This window comes from Ambystoma mexicanum, chromosome 3q, assembly GCF_040938575.1.
Source record: "Ambystoma mexicanum isolate Mex_15411 chromosome 3q, UKY_AmexF1_1, whole genome shotgun sequence".
Lineage (NCBI taxonomy): Eukaryota > Metazoa > Chordata > Amphibia > Caudata > Ambystomatidae > Ambystoma > Ambystoma mexicanum.
The window spans coordinates 1,290,971,906-1,290,991,427 of record NC_090926.1 but is presented as its reverse complement, the minus strand read 5'-3'; the positions used below and the strand labels follow the sequence as shown (position 1 = coordinate 1,290,991,427).

At 48.8% G+C, this 19,522-nt stretch overlaps 1 protein-coding gene across 1 annotated transcript in view; it reads right to left on the bottom strand.

The window, feature by feature from the left end:
* DCAF15 (DDB1 and CUL4 associated factor 15) overlaps positions 1-19,522 on the bottom strand; it is an 84,097-nt gene that overhangs the window by 7,083 nt on the left and 57,492 nt on the right. Inside the window, exons 9-11 of the mRNA XM_069604379.1 lie at positions 14,593-14,721; positions 14,162-14,247; positions 1,169-1,273 (exon numbers count right to left, since the gene is read on the bottom strand). Coding sequence (XP_069460480.1) covers positions 1,169-1,273; positions 14,162-14,247; positions 14,593-14,721 — 320 coding nt within the window. The remainder of the gene's footprint in view (positions 1-1,168; positions 1,274-14,161; positions 14,248-14,592; positions 14,722-19,522) is intronic.

The window sequence follows — 19,522 nt, the reverse complement described above, 5'->3', positions numbered from 1 at the left end:
TGCTGCTTCGCTGAACATGGTAGTGCATGCCTCCTCCATTTTCACATTGGTAGGTCAGGCAGGCGTCTTTCCTAACTTGCATGCAGTTTACATTCATTCCACCGTAGCTTCGCCTGTATACGGCCCTCTCAGCTAGTGTTGAACCATGCTTCTAGTGTATTCGGCAATTCGTGCCATTCTGCTACCGCGTCAATTGCAAAGTGTTGTACTATCGAGTTTATTTCGTGTCCATGCTTGAGTATTTGCTGAGTACCTATCATGCTTAGAGCTGCACTCCTAGTGGATTCATTGCACTTATCTTGTTGTCATCGCCTTCAGGCTTTTCGTTTTGAGCTACTCCTTATCCCATCAGCCATCGCGCTCTCGTCTGTCCGACTTGCCTTTCCGGTGCACTGGCGACAATGTATCCACTTCTGTTTGCTCTTTAGATCTCCATTAGCCCAGCAGGAGTTGCAGCCCACTGATCCTATGTTACTCGAAATTCCACTTTGCATGTAAGGTGACAGGAGCTCCATGGCAATGACTCCCTGCGCCCACCGCAGCTGCTCCTCTTTTTTTTTATTTTACATTTTATTATTATTGTTCTGGTTTGTTCGTATCGGCAGCTCTCCTTATTAGAGCTTCAGATGATAATGTAGTGCTGGGTCAGCTGGCGAGCTGCTGGTGTTCATGGCCAGTCTGGATGTTTGCATTTGTCTGTTCCGGCACTCCTTCATTCCATGTCACAGTTCGTCAGATGGCTACTTTGTTCTTGTCCGGCCGCCATCTTTTCCATCCGAACGCCGGGATGCTCCAACTCCTCTGCAGCTCACCACACCAGCAGTGTCTCTCCACTGCTAAGATTCTCAACAGCTTTCTGTGTAAGTCGTGCCTCACATATTCATACTACAGTGTGTTCAGGCTCTCACGTCGCAGCCAGCTCTGAGCACATCTTTTTTCAAGGATCTTGTAGGATAAACGGGAGCACCTTGGAGTCACTTCCTATCCCATGGCCATGTAGCCACCCCCCCGCTCTTCTCCAAAGATGTAGCTTATCTACCTAAAAGCAAATCTCCCCTCCACCAAAAGACCCAGCAACCTTCAACTTCCTATACAAAACAGACAAAAACAACCTGACTTGCTTTATGATGAACAGATGTGCATGTAAGATGCTGCATCAAGTACTTACCTTGTCTGCCCTTTGACCTCTGTAAGATCTCCCACGCTGACAGTGATGAAGACTCCAGTATTCAGATCCCAAGCTACCTTCAGGCTAGTGTGGTAAGTCTTCGGTCTGGAGGGGAAAAAAAACAAAATGCAATGGCGTTTCATGTGAATAGTTCTCAAAAGCAAATGTACTCCATACAAAAGGATGAGATTTGGATAATTTCAGTCTAACCGTCAACTTCTCCCTACAAACAGAATTTACCTTTTGTACTATGGGCACCTGTGTCAACAATGCATTTGTGCTTACATTACCCAACAATCTTAAGTGCGTTTTCTGACTAGGACTTCCCCATTATGAGCCAGTCGTTGAGGTAAGAGTAAACCGGGACGGATAGTCTGTGCAGGTGTGCTGCTGCTACTGCCAGTACCTTTGTAAACACCCTTGGCGCTGAGGCGATGCCAAAAGGGGAGCACTTTGAACTGACAGTGCTTGTCCTCGATCATGAACCTATTTTCTGTGCGCTGGTAACATTGAAATATGAAATTATGCATCTTTCATGTCCAGTGTTGCCATGTAATCCCCGTTTCAACAGCGGGATTACTTCCTGTAAAGTGACCATACAAAGCTTTTGAGGTTTGACAAACTTGTCAATTTAGCACAGGGCACATGGTGAGATCCTTTTTGGTTACAAGGAAGTACACTGAATAAATGCCCTAGTTTACCTGTAGAATAGGGACGACTTCTATGGCGCCCTTTCCTAGAAGAGTCTGCACCTCTTGCAGTAGGATTTGCAGGTGGTCCGGCATCAGGTATCTTGATCTTGGCAGGCTGAATTGGGGTGGTCCAGTAAGGAAAGATGTTATACACAGGTCATTTCTGACCAGAGGCCGGTGCGCCTCTGGGGTTGGAACCTCGTCCTCTACCTTTCCCACGCCACTGTCCCCTGGGTGCATAAGTGGTGGCGGTATTGGACCCCTGTCCCGAATTCCAGTGGTTTCCTGCATTATACTGGTTCTGGGAAAAACAAGACTGGCCCCGAAAGGACCGGCCGGAGCCGCTTCCTCTGAGGTGAGGGTTTCTGGGTAATTTGTTGAAGGGACTTGAGTGTCTCATGCTCTTTCTTTGCTGTTTCAAGAGCATCGTCCACTGCTTGCCAAACAGGTTGGTCTACTCAACAGGTTTTTTTTTTTAAAATCAGTGCTGCTTGAGTCTCTGGCATGCAAGTCTCTTGAGCAAGGTACCTTCTGCCAGGGTTCTCCCTGCTGTCTCGGCAGGGTCCAGAGTGTTTTTGAGCACATTCTGGTTCACCTGCTTGGCTTCGGAAACTATGATGAGCAACTTGGCCCGTGTAGGTTCTGGCACTTCCTGAAGGCCTTCTTGCAGAAGGTTCCACTGGACTTCTGCATACATTGGCTATACGGGTGGTAGGGAGAATTCTAATAAATGTGCCAATTCCTCTCTACCTCAGAGACCCCCAGCTCTTTTGCTGACCTTTGGAACTCTACTTTAATTTTCTTTTGGTTATGGAGTTTTAGACAACTCCGTAGCCATCATCTTTTCATGTGCGTCACACAGCACCCTCAGTGCAGTGACACAGGGGAGCATTTTAGGCTGTCCCAAGGTTTAAATACCTTCTCTGGGATAAACTACTGTTTCCCAGAGAATGGAAGGTTAAATTGACTTTACTAGTCTTTTTAAATTCCTAAACCCAGCACACACCATTTTCCTATAAAGTGCTGGAGGGGTTACCTGGTATTCCATGTGTCTAGAAACTCATGTAGCAGTCAAATGCTATCCTTCCCTATTGAAATGGTTGGTGGCAGTGGTTTTACAACAAACTACCATGATTTTTCCCGATCGCGAACACCGGTAGCTAAAAATCACTGGGAGCCATGTTTTTCAAGATGGCGCATTAAGCCCCTTTGTTTAAACAGGTCCCGGTCTTTTTAAGCCATTTCTTTTTGGAAAGGTCCTTCTTGTGTTTGTCTCTGTGCACCAAACCAGGTTTGGTCCCTTTGTTTCTATGCCTTTGGCGGGCTTCAGGACTGAAGACCGCCTCTGGCGCCTGAGTGTCCGGGGTGGGCAGAAAGTGAAGGGGGTGCCCGAAACTCCCTGTGCTTAGTCTCCTACGAGACCCAAATGCAATCTGGTGTGATTGGCTGGCAGACTGGCTGGCAGACTGTCCGGCAAGGACAGCCATTCTGCTGGGTGATTGACAGCTAGGCTGGAATGAAAGGGAGAAGACAGTTTAAAAGGAGAGTCTCTTGGACTGAAAAACAGAGTTGACCACTGGAACAAAAGAACAGAAGACAAGCTGGAAGAGGACAGCTGCTGCAACTCCTGGACCGTTGGTTTGCCCGGTGAAGCCCAGCTGCAGGTCCGAATCGCCAAGTTCATCTCGACAGAGAAGCCCCTTCAAGGACGACTTGTTCCTTTGAGGTAGTGGGACCAATAAACTCGTAAGCCACCTGGATACCATTCTTGGAGCTGGTTAGGATTAACCAGGGGTAAGGACACCAGCGTGTGTGTGACTACAGCTACTTGAACCAAAGATCTTCCATTTTGCCAGCTTGTTTACCCCCCCTTACCCCCACCAGATATCTGCCCCCCTCCCTATACCCCCACCTGACATATGCCGACCCCCCCCCCCTCCGCTCTTGTCCTCTTGTCACCACGACCGAGGCTCAGGAACAGAGAGATCTGCAGGAACTACCAGGAACCAACGTCTTCAGCTGCATCTTTTCATATTAAGGTACTGTGCCAACCCATTTAGAGAACTTGCCTCTCGCGTGAAAGTTCGTGAAACTTTCCCAACTTGCAGGCCTAATCAGCTTGTGACCCCAACATATGATTCTTTTTCGTGCAAACTTCTTCTAAGAACTTTGGAAAAGACTTCACCGTTTACCACAAGAACTGCTCTTTCCTATCAAAGACACTAGCCCATTAACTTTGGCCTAGGCCTACTGAACTGAATAGAGAGAACTGAATAGAGTCCTCTAGTGAACTGAAACTATTTGCACTGCCTAAGAAAGTATTTGTGATCGATTTTATTAACCTTTGGTACAAGTCTGTACTACACAGTTTTTGTTAGTGGAGCTGAGCAACCAGGCTCATCTCAAGAGGGAATGCGAGCTGTAATGTTACACAAGAGGTCTACAATCACAGCTGTTCAAATAAACTCTTACACTCAAGGTTTCTTGGTTAAATACTTATTAATTTATTCAACAGTCAGTTATAAAACTGTCACTAGAAGGAGGCAGTCAAATATCATACACAAGGGAATAGTTTCTTACCTGTAACTCCATTTCTCCAGCATTGGTATCTTTCATGGATTCACATGTTTAGAATATTCCACGTCCTCAGACTGGGACCCCTCGGTACACATATATAGCCTTTTCCTACAGGAAAACTTCGACACTTTTGTGTCCTATCCACGTCCTTTTAGGGCCCGCCTACGCATGCTCCGTAGGCTGTCACGGTATAAGAGGCCCGCCCCCGCGGCTCCCCTTCAGATTTCGGCCCCTCCAAAGTAGGAAGGGTCAAACCTATCAAGTATATACATCGCATTCCGGGGAGGCCGGCGGGCGCATGTGAATCCATGAAAGATACCAATGCTGGAGAAATGGAGGTACAGATAAGAAACTATTCTTCTCCAGCATTGGATCTTTCATGGATTCACATGCTTAGAATAGATTGTATAGCAGTGAACCTGAAGACGGCGTGAGAATGCAACACAATATACCCTCACCACAATACACAGGTACAACAGAAATAAGTTTACCCATATAACTGTACCTCCATAAAGCATATGGTCACCAACAGGTAGAAAAAAAAAAAACTTTACAGTGTAGAGCTTACCTTATTGAAACAGATGGCGCAGGACTGCTCTTCCCATCTGCATCTCGTCCGTATGCTGCCTGGCAAGGCAGTAGTGACGGGTAAACGTGTGGGACACTGACCATGCCTCAGCCTGGCATGTATCCGTTAGCGGAATTCCTGCCCATAATGCTGCTGAGGAGGAAGTTGATCTTGTACAATGGGCTCTAGGATGCCCTTGCAGCAGCCTTCCGCCCTTGAAACGCAATCGTCGACGAGACCCATCGAGCCAATCCTTGCTTACAAATTGCCTTTCCTCTCGTCGACGGACCATACGCGATGAACAGTTGTCGAGTAGACCGAGTTCTTGTGTACGATGTAGGTAAAATTTTAGGGCCCTCTTAACGTCCAAGGTATGAAGAGCTTTTTCTGCTGCCGATGATGGGGTCGCAAAGAAAGTAGGGAGAATAATGGACGAGTGTTTGTGATACACTGTAGGAACCTTTGGGACGAAAGTAGGATTAGTTGCTAGAACCACCTTGTCTTTAAAAAATCTTAGGTATGAAGGGTCTACGACCAACGCTTGCAGTTCCGAGATTCTCCTAGCTGACGTGATCGCAATTAAGAATGCCAACTTCCACGATATGAATTTCATGTCCGACATGGCCATACGCTCAAAGGGTGGTTTCATTAAGCCTGCCAGCACCATGTTGAGTCTCCATGTTGGTGGGAAACGTTTTTCTGGGGGGAAAGTTCGAAATAAGCCCCTCATGAAGTGTTTCACAAGTCTGTCGCTGAATAGAGGATACAACCGTCTTTTCCTCGTGAACCTAGAGATGGCCGCCAGGTGCACCTTTATCGATGTGAAAGATAAACCCCCCCCCCCCCCCCTGCCAAGTGAAGCAGGTAAGGTAGAACTTGTTCCGGAGTCACCTTCAACGGATGTAGACCTTGTTGTCCTCGACACCATTCACAGAACCTTCGCCACTTATAGGTGTAAGATTTGTTGGTAGAAGGGGCCCGAGCCGCTTGCAGAATTTTCTGACAATCCTCCGAAACGTCCAAGGTACCAAATTCCGAAAAGTCAGGAGCCAGGCTGTGAGGTTGAGGCTGTCCGGGTCGTGATGCCACACCGTACCTTTGTCCCGGGACAGTAGGTTCGGGACTCTTGGAAACGCTATTGGATGTTCCAGCGACAGGTGCAGCAGGTCGGAAAACCACGGTTGCCGCGGCCAACACGGTGCCACTAGAATTACCCGGCAACTGTACCTGCGTATCCACTGCACTGTCCTCCGTATGAGGGGAAACAGAGGAAAAGCATAAACTTGTCCGTCCATGGGAAGGAGAACGCCTCCCCCATGGAACCCTCCTGAGGCCATCTGCTTGCGAATTGTTCGCATTTCTTGTTTTCCTTCGTTGCGAAAAAATCTAGTGTGGGGGTGACCCCATTTCTAGAACACTTTCGTCAGCTGAACTGTGTCCAATTCCCATTCGTGTATCTGGGCCATCCTTCTGCTGAGGGAATCTGCTTGCAAATTCCTCACTCCAGGGAGATGGTGACCAACGATGGAAATCTCGTGCTTTAATGCCCAATGCCATACTTTCTGGGCCTCCATGGAAAGAGTCCTGGATCGCGTCCCTCCTTGTTTTCTCAAATAAAACATGGCCGTCGTATTGTCCGTCAGCACTCGTACTCTCGATCCCTTGATGTGTGGTAGGAACACCTTCAAGGCCCATCGCACTGCTCTGAGCTCTAACACGATGTGTAGGAGTGACTCCGTTTGAGACCAACGACCTTGCGTTTGAAGAGTGCCCACGTGAGCTCCCCATCCAGTTAGAGACGCATCCGTGACTATGGTTCGCTGGAACTCCGGTTCCTGCAGGGGTACACCGTTGTTCACTTTGTGGAAACTCTGCCACCACTGAAGGGTCTGAAGCAGTTTGTCGTTGATTATCTTGTCTGACCACAATCCTTGGGCCTGTGTCCACCGGTCCGCGAGGAACTCCTGAACTGGCCTCATGAATAGGCGACAGTTTGCCACCAGGTGGATGCAGGATGCCATGGCCCCTAGGACCGAAACGTATTTCCTCACTGAGAGCTTGGTGTTTCGCCGTAGTCGGCTCGCCAGTTGATTGAGTTTTGAGGTTCTGTCGAGGGAAGGCTTCACTAGCCCCGACTGGGTCTCGAACTGTGCCCCCAGGAACACCAACGTTCTCGATGGCCGCAGAGAGGATTTTTCGAAGTTTATGGCAAATCACAGCTGTTGTAGAAGTTGCATGGTGGCTTGCAAACTTGTGTTGGTCGACGCTGGGGAGGATCCCCTTACCAGCCAGTCGTCGAGGTATGGGTATACATGGTGGCCCCGCCTCCTAAGCCAGGCAGCTACTGGGGCCAGGCATTTCGTGAACGTTCTGGGGAGGTTTTGAGCCCAAAGGGAAGAACCGTGAACTAGTAGTGAGTCCGCCCTATCACAAACCTCAGGAACTTCCTGTGTTTCCGACACATTGGAATATGGAAGTACGCGTCCTGCAAATCCAGGGACGCTAGAAAATCCCCTTCTTGAACGGCTCGGATCACTTCTTGCAGCGTGAGCATTTTGAATTTCAGGCTCTTTAAGGACTTGTTGAGATCGCGTAAGTCTAGAATGGGAAGCCATTTTCCGTTCGGCTTTTTTACGACGAAGTATCTTGAGTAGACTCCTTGACCTTTCTGTGATTTTGGAACTAATTCTATCACGCCCTTTGCTAACATGAGTGTTACCTCTTGTTGCAGTACCCTCAGATGGGAATGAGCGGTGAACGCAGGTAGAATGTGCGGAGGGCTGTGCTTGAATTGTAGAGAATGCTCGTTCCTTATTGTGTCCAGCACCCATTGATCTGTCGTTATTCGTTCCCATTCGTCGACATAGGCTGATACTCTTCCGCCCAGAACGGTGTGCTGATCTTTATTTTGCTTTTCTCTAGACGACGACGGGTAAGATGGTCTCTTCCTGAAGTCTGGAAGTTCCGGCGTCGGTTTGCAGTTTGGGAAGCACGCCTGTATCCCTGGGAGGGGTAAGCCGACCTACCAAAGGATCTGTCTCCTGACGCAGAGAATCTGAAATTACCTGAAGCCCATCTAAAGGGACGAAAAGACTTGTAGCTTCGGCCACTCTGGAGGGCACCCAATGAACGTGCCGTGTCCGAGTCCTCTTTCATTCCCTTTAGGGCCTCACCTACTTTCTCTCCGAATAGGAGGTCTCCCTCAAAGGGCATATCTAGTACTTTGTATTGTACCTCTGGCCTGAAGTAGGTACACTTAAGCCATGACTGTCGCCGTAACACGACCCCATTATTGACTTGCTTGAAGCCCGATTCAGGGAGGTCAACCGCGATGTTTATTGCGTGATTGGAGGCTTCCTCGCCCTCTCGGACAAGTAACATCGCTGCCTTCCTATGCTCTTCCGGAAGATGATCCAGCAACGGAGCCAGCCTGTGCCACATTTCTCGGTCGTATCTGGCTACAATAGCCAGGGAGTTTGCGGCCTTTACTGCAGTTGCTCCCAAAGATAGCACTTTTTTGCCGAAGGCATCCTGACGTCTTGCCTCGTTTTCAGGCGGAGTCGTGCACTTGTGCTGGGCCTTCACTTTCCTCGCTGCTGCCGCCGACACCACCGAATCAGGCTTTGGTTGGGAGGACAAGCACTTGGGGGTAGACTCTGGAGCCTTACATTTTTTCTCAAGGCGTCCTTTTACCGCCGGCTCCGAAAAGGGGCGACGCATTTTCTGCAAACCCTCCTTCCACACGTGATCTAGTATGGGTATTGAGAACACTGAACTTCTTTTACCCATGTGGTCGGAAAAAAAAAAAAAAAAAAAAAAAAAAGTCCTTTTTCTGTTCTTCCTGGGACAAACCAAATTCCTTACACGCCTTCTCCATCATGGAATCATGCAATATCGTCCGCGGGGGGTGGGGGGGATGGGGCAACGGGTGAGCCGGGCTTCTTGGGGTTTCTAACGCCACCTCTGACTCCCAGGTTGGATCCCTGGAGGGGGATGATGAGATATCCGACATGGCTCCTCTGTCAGACTCCGAATCTGGCAGCTCACCTGGTGCTTGTGGTGCTGAGACTGGCGTGCGTGAGTCGGTGGACGGGACGGGCCCGGCTCGTCGACGGGTGACTGTGGCAGGTTTACCTGCAGTAGTCTCTGGTCCAACGACTGTACTAAAGACTGAAGCGTGGACAGAATCTCCAACGACAAAACAGATTGAGGATTGAGAAGAGGGGCAGACACCGGAATTCCGGATCCCCTCAACGACTTGTCAACCACTCGTAGCCCGAGGTCTGCCGGGCCAGCTATTCCCCCGCTCTCGTCCTCCCCCGAGGACAGCGACACTGCCTGTTCCTGTAGTAAAGTATCCGGAGGGATCGGATCAAAAACTTCAGGCTTCCTGTAGAACCTCTGTTGACGAGGCCACCGTCGCAGACGGTGGATACCACATGCATCAGTGGTAGGGTGGAGGTCGACGACGACGGTGGCTTAGCAAGTGGTTTAGGCGGTCCTGCCTTTTCCACACTTGGCCTGCTTTTACTCGACTCGCGGTCGATCTATGGTGATCGCCCAAGGAGGATTTCGGCTCTTCCTTGTCATGCTTTTTTGACGAAGAGGACGATTTTCTCGACGAAGATTCTCTAGCTGAATGACTCGGAGATGACTCTTTCCGTCGGTCGAGATTTCTTCGCTGGTGGTTCCGACGACACAGCGTGGTGTGATGTTTTCGCCGATTGTGTGGAGCCTACCTCTGAAGGGGGGGTATGCCCCCGCTCCATCATTCAACCATGCCACCAGCCGTCGATTTCGGTCTTTGAGGGTCTTTTGAGAAAACCCTTTGCATATGTCACAGTTATCAGCCGAATGATGAGGGTGGAGACAGTATATACAATCCATATGTCCGTCCCCCTCGTAAACTTTTTTCAAGCCGCAAGTCGCGCACGGACGGAACAGCGCCTTTCCTGACATGAAGGAAAAATTCACTTAACTCCAACTCCAAGTACACAACCTTGTACAAAATAGTAAGACGACGCGAGGAGATCCCACTACTTTGGAGACGGTTGAAATCTGAAGGGGAGCCGCGGGGGCGGGCCTCTTATACCGTGACGGCCTACGGAGCATGCATAGGCGGGCCCTAAAAGGACGTGGATAGGACACAAAAGTGTCGAAGTTTTCCTATAGGAAAAACATAAAAGAATTACAATTATTCTTAGACAGTGCAGATACTTTGAGTTCACCAGAAGAGTCAATTCAATAGGCTAAGCCAAAGACAATGGGCTAAAGTCTTGGATAGGATAAAACTATTCTGGTAGGTAAACGGTAAAGTCTCTGTAGAGGTTCTCAGAAGTAGTTAGTAAAAATAAGAATTATATGTCGGATCACAAGCGGACTAGGCCTGCAGGTTGCAAAAGTTTCAAGCACTTTCACCGCAATAGGCAAGTACTCGGTCTCGTTTCACAGTACCTTAACAAATGAAGAAAAAGATGCAGCTGAAGACTTCTGTTCCTGGCAGTTCCTGCAGATCTCACTGTTCCTGAGCCTCCATTGTGGGAACAAGAGAGAGGACGTCTGGGGACTCCTGCACTGCACTGGGACTGGTCAAAAAGCTGGCACTTGGCAAATCTTCAATTTCAGTAGCTGTAGTAAAGCACACACACTCGTGTCCCCTTGCCTGGTAATTCGGTTTCCTGCAGCACTCTTGAGGCAAATACAACCAGCTCCGAGAATGGTATCCAGGTGGCTTAGTGTGGATTTGATTGGTCCCACCAACTCAAAAGAGAGAAGTCGTCCTTGCAGGGCTTCTCTGTCGAGATGAACTTGCGATTCAGACCTGCAGCAGGGCTTCACCGGGCAAACCAACGGTCCAGGAGTTGCAGCAGCCATCCTCTTCAGGCTCATCTTCGCTTTGTTCCAGTGGTCGACTGCTTTCCAGTCCCAGAGACTTGCCTTTTAAACTGTTTTCTCCCACTCACCAAGCAGGGTGGCTGTCCTTGCCGGACAGTCAGCCAGCCAATCACACCAGAGTGCATTTGGGTCTCCTAGGAGACTAAGCACAGGGAGTTCCGGGCACCTCCCTCACTTCCTGCCCACCCCAGACACTCGGGCGCCAGAGGCGGTCTTCAGTCCTGAAGCCCGCCAAAAGGCATGAAAACAAAAAGGGACCAAACCTGGTGTGGCGCGCAGAGACAAACACTAGAAAGACCTTTCCAAAAAGAAATGGCGAAAAAAGAAGACCGGGACCCATTTAGACAAAGGGGCTTAAGGCGCCATCTTGAAAAACATAGCTCCCACGATTTTTTAGCTACTGGTGATCGCGGTCGGGAAAATTCATGGTAGTTCAAAGAAAAACCACTGCCACCAGCCATTTCGATAGGAAAGGGTAGCATTTGACTGCTACATGAGTATATAGACACAGGGGATACTAGGAATTTAAAAAGACTAGTAAAGTCAATTTAATCTTACATTCTCTGGGAAACAGTAATTTATCCAAGAGAAGGTATTTAAACCTGCGAGAAGTCTAAAAAGACATCCCTGTGTCACTGCACTGAAGGTGCTGTGTAACAAACACACACACACACACACACACACACACACACACACACAAATATGCCTATGGAGTTCTCTTAAAGCTCCATAATCAAAGAACACAAGAGTAAAACGCACATCAAAATACATGAGAGTGGGAAAAAAGGCTCACTCTTTCCAGGTAAAAATATCAAGTCCTAAAAATCCAGCAAAGTCTAAGGTGATGGGTATTAGGGAGAGTTCTACACGCATGCAAGTCGAGCACCCAGCTGAATGAAGCCCAATCCTATGAAGACAGAAGGAGTTTCCCCAGGTAATCCTACCGAGCATGCCCAGGGCCAGAACTCGCCGACATGAAGCTCAGACATGCGCCTCCTTTCTCACCCAGTAAGAAATCGCTCTCATCTACAATGGCCTCATTCCAAACAGAGCTGCATCCTTCTGTGCTGCTTGGCACCAACTTGCGATCCATTGCACAGTCCTGTCTTTCTTCACTATGCAGTTTCATAACAGCCCTGGTCATCTCCCATCTGAACAGTGGCAAAGTCCTACTCAGAGTTCCAGATGCTACTTATGCCTTCTCTGAAGGCCATATAAAACTGCGAGACTTGTCCTTGGCCTAAAACCCAGGGCTCGCATCTCTCCAGGACTGAAATCTCTGCATGGGCTCCCAGTAGCTGCAAGGATTAAGTTCAAAACCCTCTGCATCGTCCAGAAGGACTTCTGGGGCCTCAATACCTTCAACTCTCTCTTCCCAAATAGCTTCCTTCTCGAGCTCTTCGCTCATCTGCCTCCAACTCCCTCAGGGTCAGTCGCTTCTCCAAGCAACGATTTGTGCTAGATCTCCTTCAGCTGGGGCCTCCCTCTGGAACAGCCTACATGAAATTTAAGGAGAATCCTCTCCGGTTCCAGAAACACTTCAAAACCTTCCTCTTTGCTTCTGCTTGTTCTCCTCCTCTCCACTGTTGACTTCCTTGCTGAAACTGGACTGGTTACGTGGCCACCCTCTGATCTCGGGCCCAGGCCACCCCCCCTCTTCCCCTCTAGTCACACCTGCACTGCCTTCCTGGCAACCCCCTCTTGGGGACTGTTTTCTGCATCCCTACAGTCCCACTACCAGCACTTACACCGATGTCTGCACTTACCCTTGCACTTGCCACCTGCTGGCCGTACTTCCATTTATTGTTATTTATTCTTTTATCCCATATACTGCACTGTCCCCCTCCCATACTCTCCTCTCCCCGCACTTTCCCCTTTCCCCCTACCCATGCACTTAGCAATCTGAATGATACCTGGGCCTAGTAAGATCGTTGTCTGTCCTCCCCCTGTTCCCCTCCCTTGCCGCATTGCGCCTTGAAACACTATAGACGCGTTATAAATGCACTGCAGCATGCCTCACAGCACTATCAAGGAGGTGCACTGGTTACCCCTTCAAGCTCCTGTTCAATACAGCCTGCTTCACCTACAAAGCAGTCACAACCAAAACTCCACTCTATCCAGCTGACAAACTCACCATGTCTTGAAGGTAGCAAACCACAACATCGGCAGGCTGAAAACCAAGAACTGCAAGAGGGGAAAACATGAACCAGCCTTTTCTGATACACACCAGGACACAAACAAGTAACCAATATGGATAAGAATTGCCTACACTTCAGGAAAGACCTTAAGACCAGATCACTCATCGCTCTACACTATCCTACTTCCAGCTCCTATTGATGGCTCTACACATCCCAGCTCACCCGCACTAGTTAAGCTTCGGGGAGCTCTGTTGGTTCCCAGCTAGGATCAGACTTCATAAATGCCATACATACAAAGTTGGTTTGTAAAGTATCTTCAAATCTTACCTGTAAATGTATGTTTGCATACGTTTAGTTGGTGTCCCCTAACAGCAACCTTGCTCTAATGTTCAGTTATATGTTGGAAGGATATTCCGGTTAGTGCCAGGATTTACTACCGTTGCCTTGCCCTCCTACGAGTGCAGCCTTGACTGCTCTGCCACATCCACCACCAATCCAGTGCCCGTTAGTAACACTTGTACGGACATACGTTTCTTCAACATAATGTATTACCAGGATGGGTTCACTCACTCCATTCCCACTGAGAAGAATGGCTCAGCTGCTTTGGCCCCTGCAGGAATCCAAAGCTTGGCTGGATCAGGGTGGGGATTTTGGGGTTATAGTTTTCTCAAGCTTCCCTTTTGGTCACCTAGTGGTAGTGGCTGAGTAGACATGGAAATATTTGAGGGGGCTGCACTGGGCAGACCAGAATATCTGAATACAGGGACACTTTCAACGAGGTGAACACATGAAATCATGTCCTGGCGTAGGTTAATGCGCTAACCTCAGTGTAAGCACCTGTGGGGTATTATTTTTAACCACTTTATCATACTGTGCAGGAATGAGTAATTGTAGACTATCCTAACCCTGACTTGGTACCTCTTATTCCCAGTCTCCTGTTGCACCCCCCATCCCTCCCAATGACCACCACATGAAAATGACCAACCAAGACAGTTAATATCCATTTTACAAGGTTACAGTGGATGGTTGCAAAAATTCCTCACACAAGTACTAGTGCAAAGGCAGCAGCTTTTACACAATCCAGTAGAAAGAAGTGCAAGTGAAGAGGAAACACCAGACTCACCTCAACTGGCCCTCCTCATCCGGGGCAGGGAAGGCCAAGAGTAGCAGCCCAATGTTGATTATGACTTGGTTGGTTTCAGAACACACCTGTAACACAGTACAAGGATTGAAAAACTGGAGCCTCTTAGGGCAAGAGCAGCATACAAGCAATGGGGCAGACAGGATTCAACATGCACATTCAACCTTTCAAGCATGTCTCAGAAGACAAAGCCTTCCAGACCTCAGTCTCTCAGTCTATAGCACACCTACCTCCAAGATAACTATATCATAATCACTAAAGGAGCAGAACTGCTTGGACCACGCCGCATCGTTACGGATGACCTCATTGATCACATACTCGAAGTCCAGAGTCAACTGTTCCACGCTGAGATACTGGCCCTGAGGGCGGGGACAGGGAGAAGAAAAACAGGGATGAGAGTAAACTTCACCTACCTCCAAGATAACTATATCATAATCACTAAAGGAGCAGAACTGCTTGGACCACGCCGCGTCGTTACGGATGACCTCATTGATCACATACTCGAAGTCCAGAGTCAACTGTTCCACGCTGAGATACTGGCCCTGAGGGCGGGGACAGGGAGAAGAAAAACAGGGATGAGAGTAAACTTCAACGCTCAGCCCATTCTTGCCAGCAACAGCACAGGACCCTTCAAGCACCCGTAATGGAGGCACAATAGCACCCTGCAACCCCATTCCCCATTCCCTGGGGAGACAGCAATGCTGATTAAGTCACCCCTCCCCCATGATCTAGAAATGTCCACTCAAGGCACCAACTGTAGCTTCAACACATTCCCAGATAAAACCCCTACAGACAAGGCAAATAAATAAAACACACCTCTAGGACTAACTTGAGTAGGACACAATATGCCTTGCCGAGTTTGTGATGTGGCCCCCTGACAAAACATTGGGGGTCACTAGAGTGCACAGGGTGTAGGTGGTCATCTGGTGGGATCTGGCTCCAGCAGATACTAAGGAGTGTGACCATCTCTCCCCCCCCCCCCCCCCCATCTGCATCAATATTTGATAACCTCTGTGTTTACACCACAGGTATTTGAACTCTGTGCAAGTTCCAGTCTCTCCCATTTCATACACCCTCCTTTCCCACTAAATGAGTAGTTTAATGCAGGAACCTACTGTGAGGCAAAGTGTGTATGCCGTACCCTCTGGGACCACTATACACAACTCTGCTATAGGAAACCCAACCTTAAGCTTGTACTACACAGTTTTGGTAGCATGTTGAGCAGCCAGGCTGATCTCAAGAGGGGTAAATGTGAGCTGTAAGGGAGTTAGAGATTTACTTTTACAGGTATTCAAATAAACTCTTACACTCAAGGTTTCTTGCACAAACAATTATCAATCAGTCAGTTAGAATAAGCCTTCAGAAGGGAGCAACATAATAGTAACACACAAATACACTTCAATACTGTACACTCTTAGCTTCTAAATCAGTAAAGACACTTTTGGGATGACCCACAGACACAACCTACACCCACAGGTGACTTCAATAACTAGGGTGCTGGAAACTGATATCTTACTGTTGGCATTGGCAAAAGGAAGAGTTTATCACAACAACAAGAGACCACAAATATTCCTAGGCAGGCAAATACTTTTGGATCCTCCAAGAAGAGTCATACAATTCAATAGGCTAAGCCAAAGTCAATGGGCAAGTCTTATATGGGATGAAGCACTTCTGGTAAGTAAATGGAAAAGTATTTGCACAAGTTCTTAGGAGTCCTTGATGAAAAGAAGATTCAAATATAGAGCCACAAACTAATTAGACTTGCGAGTTGTAGACGTTGCAAGCACTCTACAGTAAGCAGCAAGTTCTCAGTACCTTAGAAATGAAGAACAGATGCAGCCGAGGACTTCTGTTCCTGTGCAGCTCTGCAGATCTCACTGTTCCTGAGCCTCAGTCGTGGGGACAAGAGGGAGGACGTCGGGAGACTCCTGCAATGCACTGGGACGGTCAAAACTTGTAACCGGCAAACTTCACTTTCAGTGGCTGTTCATCGTTTCAGCTCCTCGGGTCTTCCACAAATAGCAACACTGCGGTTCCTGGCCGTTGAGGTGGACTTTCCTTGCTTCTGCTGAGGGGGCTCAGGCGGGGTGTCCTGCTTCTTGGGAGTCCAGAGGATCTTCCAAAGCTCCAGGCCAGCTTAAAAGCAACGCACACAATCTGGTGTTCCTCTCCCTGGCTATACGGTTTCCAGCAGTAACTCCGGAAATTCAACCAGCTCCGAGATGGATGTCCAGGTGGCTTACTTTGGAGTTGATTGGTCCCACCAACTCAAGGGGAGAAGTCGTCTGTGCAGGTGCTTCTCAGTCGATGCGAACTTGGCGTTTCGGCACTGCAGCAAGGCTTCACCGGGCAAACCAACGCTCCAGGAGTTGCAGCAGCCGTCCTCTTCAAATTCTACTTCGGATTCCTTTGTCCAGTGGTCGACTCTGCCTTCCAAGCCAAAAAGCCTGGCCGTTTATGCTGGTTTCTCCCATTCATTCCAGCCTCGCTGTCAGTCTGTCAGTCACCCAGCAGGGTGGCTGTCCTTGCTGGCCAATCACCACAGAGTGCATTTGGGTCTGTAGGAGACCAAGCACAGGGAGTTTCAGGCACCTCCCTCACTTCCTGCCTACCCCAGAAACACTGAAGCCGGAGACAGGCTTCACTCGTGAATCCCACCAAAGGCAAAATGAACAAAGAGACCAAACCATGTTTGGCGCGCAGAGTAAATGTCAAGAAGGACCTTTCCACACAGAAATGTGCGAAAAATAGAAGACCAGGGACCAGGGCCCATTTTGACAAAGATGGCTCCCATGGGGGCATTACTGTATTTGCGAACGCAGCCTGCGGTAAATACACACCATGGTAGTTCAAACAAAACCACTGCCACCATCCATTCAGTTAGAAAAGGGTAACATAAAAATGTTACATAAGAAACTAGACAAAGGGGATACTAGATAACCCCTCCAGCACCCTATTGTAAGATAGGGTGTGTGTGTGCTGGGTCTAGAAAGTTACAATGGTATGTAAAGTAAATTTCACTTCACTGCTCTTGGAAACAGTAGTTTATCCCAGAGAAGGTATTTAAACCTTTGGGAAATCTGAAAGACTGCCCTTTGCCACTGCACCTAAAGGTGCAGTGTGACACAATGTAAACTGTGATGCCTATGGAGTTTGTCAGACTCCAAAACCAAAAGAAAGTTTAAAAAAAAAAAAAAAAAAATGCATTCAATTACATGATAGAGGGGGAAAAAGGGTCTCACTCGCTCCAGGTTAAAAAAAAATCAAGTCCTTAAAATCCAGCAATGTTGCTCTACGGTGGAGGGAATTAGCACATTTCTGAGAATGCTCCCCAACACCCTCTTAAGTGACCCTCTGCCAACCAGTTCTGCCCAGCCCGGCTAATCATCGCCCAATCTCCATCACGCCTTTCCAGGGCAAACTCCTGGAAAAGCTTGTCATCTCCCAGCTGAATCTGTTGGTTGTCTTCATGACCATCAGTCTGGCTACAGAGCTGCCAGAAGCATAGAAACTGCTCTCCTGAACATTCGTGAAGACCTGCTCTCCAACATTTACATGATCAACCATGCCATCCTGCTCAACAGTCTCCAGGATAACCTGGGCATCACTGATCAGGCCCTGGCTTGGCTGACCCGTTTCCTCTCCAATCGTCCCTCCCAGGTGCAACATGGGTCTTTCCTCTCCTCCATCTCTACCTGTAGTGTTGCCCACGGGTCTAACCTCTCTCCCTGGCTGTTCAACCAATAGCTGGAACTTCTGGTCCACTGCATTGCCACTCTCTGCCCCAGCTTTCAGTGCTATGCAGATGACATTCGCTAATTTTAGGCTCCCCTCAGCCACCTCTTCTACTCTCATCTCTGACTGTCTGCCACCCAGGAGTGGTGTGCCACCAATTATCTCTGCATTAATGTCAGCAAGATTTAGTCTCCTAATCGGCACACCCACTCCCTCCTTTCCCGTCACTCTGGCCGGCCTCTTGGCCCTCTTCCTGCTCCCATCTATGAGGCTAAAAACCTAGGGGTCATCTTCGAGTCCACACTCCTTCTCTCCTCACATCTGACGTCTCCAAGTCACAATATCAGCTGCACCTCATCACATGTATTCTTCCTTTCCTCTCTAGGCAGGACTACTGCAACAGCCTCTTTCTAAATCTGCCTGCCTCTACTCTCTGCCCTTTGCAACTTATCCAAAACAGGACTGCGTGACTTGTCCTTGGCCTCAAGCCCAGGGATCATATTTCTCCAGGACTGAAATCTCTGCACTGGCTCCAAGTTGCTGCAAGGATTATGTTCAAAACCCTCTGCATTGTCCACAAGGCCTTCTGGGGCCTCAATACCTTCAACTCTCTTCCTAAATAGCTTCCTTCTCAAGATCTTCGCTCATCCACCTCAACTCCCTCAGGGTCAGTCGCTTCTCCAAGCAACGAGTTGGTGGTAGATCTCTTCTTCGGCTGGGGCCTCCCTCTGGAACAGCCTCCCTGCCTCTCTGAAACTTTGAGCACCATCTCCGCCCGGAAGCACCTCAAGACCATCCTCTTTGCTTCTGCTTTCTCTCCTCTCCCCTGCCCATCTGAACTCCTGGCTGAAACTGCACTGGTCACCTGGCTACCCTCTTGTCTGGCCCAGTTCCCCTCACCGTCAGTTGCACACCTGCACTGCCCCCTGGCAACCCTTGCACTCTGGGGCTGTTTCTGTATCCCAATAGCACCCTACCAGCACTTGACACCTGATGTCTGCACTTACCCTTGCACCGGCACCAGCTTTATTCTGATTTATTGTTTTTAATTAACCTATTAACCTTCCCCCTTTTTAATTACCCCCTTCAGTTAACACCCCCCCCCCCCATCTCCCTTGCCTTGCACTTTCTTCTTCCCCTCTCCTCTGCATTTGTGTGATCTCAATGTCACCTGGCCTAGTAAGATCGCTGTCTGTCCTCCCTCTGTTCCCCTCCCTTGCCTCGTCGTGCCTTCAAACACTTGTGTATAGGCACATTATAAATGCCATATCATATGGCGGTCTGAAAAGTCAATGAACTGGGACATTTTGTCCATGTATTGCTCAAACCTTTCCCTAGACCATAAAGAAGCTGAATGCCAGGAGGCGGAAAGGGTTCCTCAAAAGTGGGAGACCTTCCTAAGAAGGCCTTAGAGTGGTGCTTCAGAATAGTCAGACGAGATGGGGTGCACTTGTACTCCTTGGCCACCGAAATTATCTCCGAAAGGTTTTCACGAAGTTTCGGTGGCTGTATACACAAGGATTGACGCACGTCAGGGCGCCGCCGGCATCCCCTCTCACCACCCCCCGGTCCTTCGGCACTTGTGCACCGTTGGATGGTGGGTCGGCG